Source organism: Castor canadensis, chromosome 1 (genome assembly GCF_047511655.1).
Source record: "Castor canadensis chromosome 1, mCasCan1.hap1v2, whole genome shotgun sequence".
NCBI classification, from domain to species: domain Eukaryota; kingdom Metazoa; phylum Chordata; class Mammalia; order Rodentia; family Castoridae; genus Castor; species Castor canadensis.
In genome coordinates, this window is record NC_133386.1 from 12,149,915 (window position 1) to 12,162,218 (window position 12,304).

At 32.6% G+C, this 12,304-nt stretch overlaps 1 protein-coding gene and 1 non-coding gene across 8 annotated transcripts in view; one reads left to right on the top strand and one right to left on the bottom strand.

Annotated features, from left to right (window-relative positions):
- Positions 1-12,304, bottom strand: part of Scaf8 (SR-related CTD associated factor 8) — a 182,512-nt gene that overhangs the window by 136,028 nt on the left and 34,180 nt on the right. For all 7 annotated transcript variants that reach the window (XR_012447396.1, XR_012447398.1, XM_074071881.1 and 4 more), the window contains 3 exons: positions 7,351-7,512; positions 3,424-3,577; positions 2,399-2,529 (listed from right to left, as the gene is read on the bottom strand). Coding sequence is in view for 5 of the 7 variants with exons in the window: in XM_074071881.1 (XP_073927982.1) it covers positions 2,399-2,529; positions 3,424-3,577; positions 7,351-7,512 (447 nt within the window). In the remaining 2 variants the exon portion in view is untranslated. The remainder of the gene's footprint in view (positions 1-2,398; positions 2,530-3,423; positions 3,578-7,350; positions 7,513-12,304) is intronic.
- LOC141416379 (U6 spliceosomal RNA) lies at positions 10,149-10,251 on the top strand. Its single transcript, XR_012441118.1, has one exon. It is a non-coding gene; the product is annotated as a U6 spliceosomal RNA (small nuclear RNA).

Below are 12,304 nucleotides of genomic sequence, written 5' to 3' on the forward strand. Positions count from 1 at the left end.
ATCAGATTTATAGTCAGAGAACACATTTTCTGAGAGCAAAAGGACAATTTAAGAAATTGTTCATTGGAGCAGAGTCTGACACTAAGGAAATGAGTTATACATCATGAATAGTGTCAACCAAAGCTGAAACAAGTTGAAGCAATTGATGTTTCCAATATTCTTCCATCATTGTTAACAAACATACAACTGTAATATCTTTAAGATTCTGTAAATAAGAAAGTCACACACACACACACACACACCTCCTAGAAGTAACTGATAATCAAGTTCTAAACCTCTTAACAGATACACAGGTGCAACTGAATAGGAAGAATAACTTCTAATGTTCTACAGCACAGTAGGGCAACAATTAACAGAGTACTTCAAAAAAACAACTGAAGAGGATTTAAATGTTCCCAATGGAAAGAAATGGTAAGTGTCTGAGTGATAAGATATCCCGATTACCCTGATTTGATCATGACACATTAAATACACGTACTAAAATGTCACACAACACCCTACAAATATGCACAATTACTATGTCAATTAAAATTAAAATTAAAAAGTATTTTTAATGATTAAAACCTGTTAAATCTAAACATTGTCAGTTTACATTAGAAAACTTAAAAAAGCAGAGCAAAAGGTAGCCAGAATATCTATCTGTACTTTCTAAGTTCAATTTCTAATATAAGAAGGCACAAATACCATGAAAGGTGACAATTAAAAGAAATAATAACAATGGCAACTGGGTATGGTGGCTCACACCCAGAACTGTAGCTACTTGGAGGTGGAAAATGGGAAGACTGCAGTTCAAAGCCAGCTCAGGCAAAAAGTTGAATATTTATTACTAAAGTCCATTTGGGAAAGTTTAACTGAACTAAATTAACTTTTTTTAAAAAAAAGAATGAAGTAGAAAAAATTATTTAAAAAAAATCCAAAATACACCAAGCCCTGGAGGGTTTTTTTTAACTAAGATCATGCACAGGCAGAAATTATTCAAGTTGTACAACTGTTAATGTAAAAAAGGAGAAGCATTTCTAAACTGATCTCTCAAACCAATAAATAACCCTAATTTAGGTGTGGGGAATAAATGGTAAAAACTAGGGCTCTGTCTCACTTAGTAGAGTTGCAAAAACAGTTGTAAATTATTTTACATTTCCAACCAAAACAAAGAATTTTGAATATTTAAATGCACTGCCTCAGAGATGGTGGATGTACATGTGTTTAGGATTCAGTGCTAAACATGAGAAAGTCAGTAATATAACTCATGTACACTGTCTAGAAAAGAAAGAAAATATTATCTTTACTGATAAAATTTTAAATCAAAACCTAATAAAAATACTATCATATAGGAAAAGCAGACTATTGGAATAAAGAATACACATTTCTATACAAAACCAACTTTTATCCTGTCAGTGGGAAACAGAAGAGGCATTTCTACTAAGTCTGAAAAAAGGTAAGAGTGAACGCTATCATTACATGTGTTATAATCTCTTCTGAAACTTATAGCTAGTACAATGAAATAAGAAAAATGTATAGGCTGCAGGTACTTAAAAATTGAGGATACAGAAATTACCACTAGATGAAAACAACATGATTTAACTGGAAAATGAAAGAAAAACAATTTGAAAACTAAGAGAAATTAGACTGCCATTGGCTACAAAACCAAATCTATTCACGCATTCATAGAAATAAGTCTAAGAAATGTGAAGCAAACTACATTTAAAAAGGTACAAAGTTTAACTGAGCTATAAAAGATTTGAGCAATAGAAATACATAAAAACACAACACAATAATTTAATAATATGAAGACATCAATGTTTCCCAGCTCTCAAGATGATTAATACCTGTAGCATAACTGACTTCCCTCTAACCCTGATGTTGAAGCAACAAGCAGCTGGCTCTCTATTGATACAATGTACGACAATGCTTGCCACCTGGGACATCAGTGTGGTTCTTTCTGCTTCCTGTCACCCTATCCAGCTATGCTAGTTCCATTCAAGTCTCAATTCAAATGTCACTTCCTAAAAAGACATTTCAACACATCCTTCCAATTCTGACTCCTTCCCCCAAACTTGTCATTCCATACATTTACCCATTTCTACAATACCCGTCACTATTTAAAGTAGTGTCATTTTTAAAATTGTCTGTCTTCCCTAAGATTACTGAAGTAGAAATAGCACCTAACAATGTTTGGCACAAACTATGTTACAGTATTTTGGTACAGAATAAATTTTATGAAACAATCTTCAATGATACTAAGTATTCATGATGAATGAATTACTGAATCAAAAAAGGAAGTTACAGACTTTTCAAGATTAAGAAAAATGCATACTCTCTAGGTGGTATGTTACAAAATAATACATGAAGAAAACAATGAATTCTAAATCATTCTTAATGTAACAAAAAAGTTGCTCACTTGTTGGCCTTGAGGACTTTGTAAGATCTGAGCGACAGCTGCAAGTGTATCTGTATTTGTTATCTGTGATACCCACGGATCAGGCAGGCCTTGGACCACATTGGCTGGAGTAACAGGTGTCACAGGTGTTCCTTTAAAGAATGACCCCCCCCCCAAAAAAATATGTAAGCAAATAAATAAGACTTAAAAAGGTAGAGGGATTTGTTCTATTACTTTTTAAAAATATACACAATATAAATGTTTTTATTCTATTATGTCCATTTTGAAAAACCATTTAAAATCTTTCACCAAATTAGGTAGGCTTAAAAAACAAAACCAAGAAATCTCCTGAAAAACTCCAAAGGGACCTGTCCATACTTGTTCTTAATAAACTAAGCTACATATGTAGTGAAGCCTTCAATACTAAGCAGGTATTAAAAACCTTACTAGAGAAAAAAATTATTTAACATGAGGAAATAATACAAATTTTAATGGAAAAATAAGACAGTATACATTAATAAACCATTTTTGTTCAAAACCCTGTTTATGTATTTGTGTACATATATATGCATGACAAAAAACTAAAGATGTTCCAAAATGTTAACAAATTTAATTCTTGGGACTGTAACAAGTTTAAGTCTCACTTAAATGTCTAAGAAAAGATGATTTTTGAGATTACTACTAAAGCATTTTTGGTTTTACTAAACAAGTTTTTCAGAATTCTTTGTAAATATTAAATTCCACTAATTTTCTATAAATCTCAAGTTGACTCATTCAAATGTAAACGGTTACAGATAGTCTAATTCATAAAAGTCCAAATTGACACACATTTTCCAAAGTTCATTACAGTTATGTTTTGGGGGACTAAAAGAAAAATTTTAAATGCTAGGTTTTAGAAGGAATTACATGTAAATATAGTATCTGATTTTATTTTTCTTTCAAATCAAATTCTCCTATACTGTCAGATTGTTATTTTACACATGAATAACCCTGTGAAAAGTATGAGTTAACTATTCAGACACCAAGGCTATATTGTGGCAACATACCTGGAGTATTGCTCATAGCAGTAGTAGTACTGGCTAAAACAGGTGTGACAACTGGAGGAGGAATCCCCGCTGCCATATCCAAAAGAGGTTGAATAATCTCACTTTTAAATACATTATTCTTCTGCCATAAGTTTAATACTCTCACTATTTTACTCTAGAAGAAAGAAAAATGACATTTTGATTTTTGGTTTTCAAACCTTAGCACAGTCATTTCAAAAGGCTATTAGGGCACTGGATGAAAATTAGTATTAAAATAGTTTTATGGTACTTTCCATCCCTGAAGCTGTTTTCTACCATTTTGCATTTACTCACTTGAAAAAAAAAAGTTAATTCTGACAGATAAATAAGATAAATGAAGGCACCATTTAGCTGGAGGCAGGGATGACAGGTAGGATCCATCTTCTATGTAGGTCAATTGCAATGACCTGGTTGCCTACAGATCTTAAGGATTCTAAGACAGAGTCAGGATTTAATTTCAGCATTAAAGTTACATGTAAAGTTGAACTTTACTTTGTCTCATACAATGCTTAGCCTCTGAACAAGTAAGTAACTGCAGGACAAAGTCCTCATCTAATCTGACTCTTAAAATGTTATTTTACCAAGTATTTAAAGATAGGAGAAGCCATTTCCTGGCATGCGTATTTAATTAGGGGCTGGGGATAGAGCTCAGTGGTACAGCACGTACAAGCATGCATGAAACACTGGGAACTGATCTTCGAAGGGAAAGAGGAAAAAGGAGGGAGGGGAAAAATGACAAGTCAATTCCTTTCCTTCTAAGCACCTTGCCGTAAATGTGACTTTCCTACTAACACTTTAAACCACAGATGGACAAACTTCTATATGAACAGAATATGAAATGTACTCCCACCCCCTCCCCCCCAACCCACATTTTTTTGGCAGTGCTGGGATTTCAACCTTGCTAGGCAGGAGTACTAATGCTTGAGCTATACCTCCAGTCCTTTTTCTTGTGTTTATTTTGGAGATAGGATCTTGCTTTTTTTTGGCCTAGAAGTACAACCCTCCTGATCTTAGCCTCCCAAGTAGCTAGGATTGCAACTTGAGCCACTGGTGCCCAGCTCTCTTGGTGTTTTTTGTATTATTCGTCTTTCCTACTCTCTCCCTCTCTATTGTAGAATGTCAATACCATACTGGCATTAATTAATCTGGTTCTCAGAATAACATGTTCTATATAAATAATGCTCTGCATTGTTTCATTTCTTATAGTAATGTAAGTCCTTTTACCATACTGTAAAGAATAAACAAAATCTGAGGCATCTCAATTGTTTTTCTCTTCCCGATCAGCCCTTTAACTCCAGTACTCCATTCAATTTTCTTTTCTTCCTAAAGCTGACCACCTCAGTCCACATCAATTACCACCATATAAATCATGTTTTTAAGTTCACCCTTTTCTGGGTTACTTAAGTATTTAGAATACTTAATATTTTTGGTAAGGTTCTAATCAGTCATACAACATTTATTTAAATCTATAAAATTTGTGAAATATATGCTACCTATATATAGGCCTCTCATTAAGTCTTAAGTCAACTATGTCAGTAAATTTAGAGTAAAAAAAAAAACCTTTATAAAATGAGACTATGTACTAAAAGGCTTCTCGTGTTCTTTTCTCAATTTCAAACTGCATCAAACTCTTTTGAAAGTTTTAACTATTCCCAAATTCTAAACATCCTGGAATAGAGCTATGTCTTCTTTATTACTTATAGTTCTTCCTGTACTAACAATATAAAACACCACAATTTTATTATTTATACCCTACTCTTTCTTCAAAAAATATTTCATAATTGTCAAATTCTACATAACTGTATTGTTGCTTAACTTTTCTTCTGTATTTCATGTATCATAAACTGAAAAGACTGGATAATTCTGAACTTGTTACCCAGGAAAATTTCTATTTAAATGTCTTCCTTCCTTGTGTGAAAGTTTTACAGATCCTTCAGCTTTCAAACTCCAAATTTGGGGTGGGGGCAGGGGGGAGAAATGAACCAAGCCTTGTATACACATATGAATAATAAAAGAAAAATGAAAAAAAAAAAAACCTCCAAATTTATAGGCAGAAAAATATACCCAACATAGCAGAATGTCTCAAAAAGAAGTATTAATTGAATTATCACACCTTGTCTCTTGAAATACAAATATTTCACTCAAGAGTATACTTTTAAGTCAGAATAACACAACTCTGTCACTGGTAAAAAGCACTATGGTTTTATAATAATTATCTCCTAGGTATCAGCACTGAACAATTAAATTCACAAGTATTTAGCACTCAAAAGTTCTGTAAACAAGAACTAAGTACTAGTTACTACTATTGGAGGCTACTTAATACATTAGGAAAACATTAACGAGTCTGTTTATTTTAAAAAGCACTGGTTAAACATTCTATAGTAGTAAAATAGCAATTTTCAAAATAAAAATCTGGTTCATTTTTAAATCCCTCAGTATTATATAGCTTGTATTTTTAAATTATATCTAAGTTACATTAATATATATTTAATTTTTGTATTTCTAATGGAAGATAAGATAATTACAGAACAAATGCTTCCTACCTTCTGATTTGACTATGTCTCCTCTGTAACATGTGGACACTTAAGGAAGTGCCTTATGTTCTTTTGTCTCATAATCTTTTGGTTTCTAAGCCAGTCATGCCTTTCAAAATAAGCATTGCCTATCAGCTATCATTCACCATATCAACATACAAGTAATGCCCCCCATTTATTATTGAGATTAATGTGTTAGTATAATCTTTTTTCCTATTTAAAAAAAAAGCCTTATTCTATAAGCACTATTATAAGTGAGATATATTGCATTATGAAATCTACAAATTTAAAACTGATTTGTTCACTGTAACTGATAGAAATTCAAGCCCAAATGAATGTAATTTCTAAATCAAAGTCCTGGGTTACTTAAAAAAGCTTACATACAATTTCAAATTAATAAATTATTTCACATGGCATTCTAAGGTTATTTATTTTAAGAATCAATTAAGGTAGGTCACTTAAAATTAGGAACCCTTTTTTAAAGTGCACAAAAGTACCAAAGTCATTAAAAACAAGAAGCAACAACTGTCAAGAAATATATCCAACAGCTCACAAAGAATACAGTATAATAAACTTACCCCATATCTACCAACAATAAGATATTTTTTTCTGATTCAAGACTATGTAATAGTTACTAAGAATAAAACCACCCAATTGCGTTACACTTAAAACGAGTGGAAAGTCTTGTGTGGAGCTTTCAGGCTTTATGGCTCTTCCTTAAAACAACCATTAATCCTTACCCATTCTTACCTTTCCCTACTTAACCCTGCATTCAACCTGGTCAAAAAAGCACATGGAAAATTTCCAAATCAACATCCAAAATAACCTTCTGGTATCGCAGGCAGGTAAAAGAATAATCAACTCCTTCTTATCCTGCCTCTGGATCCAAAGTTTTCTTTTCAGTCGGTAATTAGATTATTTACATATTCAGATTTAGCAGACCTAGTTGTATGGATTTTTAACACTTTGATAATTTTATTAAAATTATATCGTAACAAAAAACTGGTATGTAATTATTTTATATTAATTGCTTGCCAAATCCATTTGTCACGAACAGTGGATGGGTAAATATCAACTCAAGTAATCACAATCATGAATTAGTTGTATCTGTGAATAAACGTTATCTAGTCTAATTCCAAAAGACTATTTGCAGCCAATTTAACAGTTCCTTCAATAAGTTAAAAAATAGCAAAATCAACTATATCTTTCCACTTTTTAGAAAATTCTGAGAAGAAACAAGGAATATGGATATTGCAAGAATTAAATATTCACATTCAGAATACATAAATGATAACAAAAGGCCATATATTAAGATATATAAAGACTCTAATTAAGAACAAGAGCGTAATGTATCTCCTTAAACAAAATAGTTTACCTTGTCATCCCCAGGGCAACGATATAAATTCTGGAAAGTGCTAATGATGTTATTACTAAATCTGGGTGCAAACACATCCTTTTCTTGACCAAACTGATGTCGAGACTGTCGCACAATGGAGTCAATAACATAAAGTCCAGGCACCTTATATTCTGGTTTACACTGACAAGAAAAAGAAGAGTGGGAAGGAAAGGACACAGAAAGGTAAAATTCTTGATAGACAAAAATCATCATAAATACGATACAAATACAAAAACACTACTCATGCTGTAATGAATATTCACACATTGCCTATTCTATACCATCTGTCTCTGGAATGGCATTTTAAAGAATCTACTCTGGCTACACATTGAGTTCAACTGCCAGTCACCCAAGGTTCCAAAACAGTACTTGGAATACCTGGCTTCAATGACAAAAAACAAAAAACAAAACAAAACAAAAAAACTGATAAAGATATTATTACAATGTTAAAAACTGCTTATGATTTTGAAAAGTTACATGGGAGAAGGAAGCTAATTCAGGAAAGAAGGACTCTAGAAAATGCATTGCCATCATGCATGAGACTTCATTTGAAACCAAAACAAAATGCTTTCCATACTGATGAATGAACAAATACCAAATGACAAATTATAACAATCAAATACATTGAGCACAAAATTTCAAACTGTTCTCAAATAATACAGCTGTAAGAGAGATAAGACACTACCATCACAGAACTTCTGAGAAACACTGGGAACACTGAAACATGAAAACACTTTTCAGCTACTCCTTGGGTCAGTGTTTCTCAACCACCTTATCTACTACTCATTTTGTGAACTACAAAAGTCCCCTACTTTCTTACCACAGGCTTTTCTAGAGTACGTAGTTAGGGAAGCACAATCAAAATTCCTTTTACTGTCAAGCTGATGGCTCCTATTTTGCCTCCCAACCCAGAAACATAAGAAAATTTGCTTCTAAAGCATGTCGATCACAATAAAATTACAGCTGCAAAGGAGGTTCTGCTTTTAAGTGTAATTAGGCTAAATATTTCACTCAAAAGTTATTTTCTGAATATTGTATATCACGCAAAAGTGTATTCCTAAGCAACTCTTTTTAGAAACCCAAGTATCAGCAATAAAAGAATCTTAACACACACAAGTTTCTAAATGAAATTTTCAGTGAAGACAATGATTCTATTCTGCAAAAAGACTAGATAGCACTTAATTTGTTCCTTAAAATCCTTTTTACAATCCTTACCCTTAAGGATCTTCCCTAAGTCAGGAAGATGAAGAGAAATTACATTTTGGCTGTTGAGTGACTGAAGTATTTCACAAAAGGGCAATGATGTTGGTCTTTGGACATTAAGTTTTAGGTTACACCAAGTTACTGAAAATGTCTCTCTGGTTGGGTTAAATGTCTGTCTGGTGGTTAAGTGCCTGCCTAATAAGCACAAGGCCCTGAGTTCAAGGCCCAGAAGCATTAAAAAATAAATAAATAAATAAAAAATATCTTGTTTAGAGCTGTTTTTGAAAGCCAGTTTTCCCTCACTTCCCCAAAACTGGCGTATTTTCCTTCAGTACATGTTTTTCATTTGACTACATATAGCCAAAGAAATATCTACTTAGCCAGGCAAATTAACACATTTCAGTAAACAAAACTTTTTAAGTTTAATGAAAACCAGGTTATTTACTTTGTTAAAAACATAGTAATTAATTGTTATTTGTTGAGTGGATGATTGGCATTTTAATTTTCCCAAAGGCAAAAAAATAATCTTGCATATAATACATTATTTTACACAAACAAGTGTCTGGATAGTAAGACTGAATGAACAGAACTTGTAAGTTGCTGGTTAAGAGCTTTAAAAATGAGTACAGTGATAAGGAAGCAAGTCATTAATCTAGTGGCTTTAAACATCTCTTACTTTATTGTGTAACAAAACTCTGATTATAAATTCACAATAAAGAAGTACATACTACAATAAACTTGCCATTATGTGAATTTTCACAAATGTGAAGATTCTAAAGCTTCAAAAATACATTAGCAGTCTTACAAGTAAACAATAAAGTGTGAGGGAAAAAATGCTTCCTTCTTCCACAGAATCTTTTGGCACACTGTACACTAACATTAGGGACAGAATTTCTTGCACTACAGACTTTATTCCATGTAACATGGCAAAAAAAAAAGACTTTCTAAGTACAATTTAATGTTTTAAATAATGCAATACTTGATAAATTTGGCTAAGTCATCAAATAAAAACTTGAGAATTATGACAAAGATACATAAAATGTTTGTTTCAATTTCATCTTCAAATTTTCTAAGACTAAAAACATGAATTTCCCAATAGTGTGATTTATTTTTACCTATGAATTTTTTATGAGACAGGGTTTCGTATGTAGCCCAGTCTGACCTCAAACACATGATCCTCCCACCTCAGACTCCTGAGTGCTGGGATTAGAGGTTTGCATAACCATGCCAAACCTACAAATAATTTAAAAAGGTATTATGGTATTGAATTTTTACAGATGTGCCATCTTCAAACAAACTAAAATTTATTTACATCATGGAATATATGCAACAATGAATAGTAATAAATACTGCTATGCTCAATAGGGTAAGTTCTAAATGTGTGATACTGAATAAAAGAACTGTACACAAAAGAATGCAGTTTATTACATGAAATTAAAAAGTATATTAAACCACTTTAAGAATTGTACTTAAACACAGCACAGTCCTGTATCACACCTCTGTGAATGTAAAATGTCTTCTACTTCCATTGTAACATGTAGTAAGACTGCTTTATCAGAATAATGACATTCTAGTGCTCACTTGGGAAGCATGTCTCTAAAATTGGAATGATAAATAGAGATTAGCACAGCTCCTGCACAAGGTAACAGGCAAATTCATGAAGCATTCCAATTTTTTAAAAAAAATATTATTCTAGAATGCTTTCTTTCAAGATGATGATTGAAAAGCTAATTTTAAAACAGCTGCCAGGTACCAGAGTAGTAACATAACTTTGCTGTTTTTCTACCTTGTTTTTGCTGTTCTGTTTTCTTAATGGAGTGTTTCAGATGGCTCTACAATTTTGATCAGATGACTGCAGAACCTGGGATGGTTGCTGTTGCTATAGATGCATAACACAGTACTATCACTGATGTGTGTGCATATATACAAACATACACGCATGTATACACGTGTAAAAATACCTTTGGTATAAAATCCAAATTTCTGCTGTGTTGCCAACTTTGGAAAAAGCATCCCAGTTTACCATTTTGAGTTGGCACAGCATAGAAATTAACAGCCATAATGGTCTACAAATGTTAATTGTTTTTCATTTGTGCAGAAACAACCAGTATTAAACATGTAAAGTCTTATATGTGTGGGTTAACTACAAAAACTAATGTTCTCTAAGTAATAAAAAAATTCATACTTATCTAAAATAAAACTACAATGCCAAGCAAGGACATGACTAACAGAAGTCTGTGGTTATTGGCTGGGGGATGGCAATAGGTGATGAACAACACTTGGGGTGTGGGTGGTTGGCTTCAGAGCTGATTCCTTGAAATGATTAAGAGATTCACAAGTCTTTTCTTTGTAAAAATTTAGCCACATATATATTGTTCTTTACTTTTGTATACGTGTGTTTATGTATCTTACGATAAGAATATAAGCATCCCTGACTTCTTAAATAAAACAGCAGGCAAAGGTTTATAAGGTTGAAATATACCTGAAATGCAAATTTAAGGAGAGTGGGACTTAGAACAGACCTAAAATATTCTAGGGCAAAACACTTTTAGTAAAAAGTACATACGGAAAGTGAGAATCTGGATGTTTACTACCTTCAAACTACTTGTGCCCAGGTGCCCAATCATTATGCACTCCATTCCAAGAGTTAAAAAGTACCCAGAATAAAAGCCCACTGTTACAGAATACTGCATCCTACATAAAAAATGCACACATTTAAACAAGACAAATGAGGTGAATAAATGGAACAACTGGCTTTCAACTTGGACTCTGCCCCTACCCTGAGGAAATATGAAAGGGCAAAAAAATACATGTACCAAAAGACAACCAACTGTTTTGACTTCATTAGAAAATAGATATTCACTAGAAAGTATCAAATTCACTAGAAAGTATCAATCATCTACATACAAACAGTACTGAGTGATAATATTTAGTCCTATTCTGAATTTAGTGGACAGGTTTGCACTACTCATTCAAAAAGGCAGATTTCACATGGACAAAGAGTTGGTAAGCATTACATACTTTAGGAATGAAGCCAAAGAATTAGCTTCTGATTTCAAAAGGATGGTTAGTGATAGATGGTAGAAAAGTCAGCATGTCTACAAGTCCAAATAAAGTTATTTTCTTTATGATGCAAGATAGTTAAGATGAGTTGGCTATTTATAGAGCAAATAAAGCAAGTATGAGGGTTGAGCCAAACAGTAATTCCTAACATCTGTTTTGTACTTTTGGTCTTTGCTTAGGTCATGTAAAGATTAAGATATAATTTGGGCATACAGTGATTTTTGGCAAAATTCATTAGGACAAAAGCCAAAGGCCAAAGTATTCTTTTAAGCAGTTTTTTCTAGCCTACAGGGAGTCATCTTTACTGTTAACTTTTGTTTTTCAACATTTCACCTATAAATCCTTTACAACTAACACACAGAGTCATAGATGATACATTACTAAGCAGCAGCCACACTTCTTTCAACTTGTATTGTTTATGATGTGTGAAAGGAATATAAAGTGGTATGGTCATTCTGGAAAATAGTTTGGCAGTTTCTTATGGAATAAAAACATGAGTTGCTATCTCAGAGAAATGAAAATTCATGTTTGCCTCAAAATTTACTCATGAATGTTCCTAACAGCTTTATTTATAATAGTCAAAAGGTGGAAAGAACTCAGATGACCTTCAATGGATGAATGGTTACATTAAACTGTGGTACATCTTTGCTATTAAATAATACTCAGA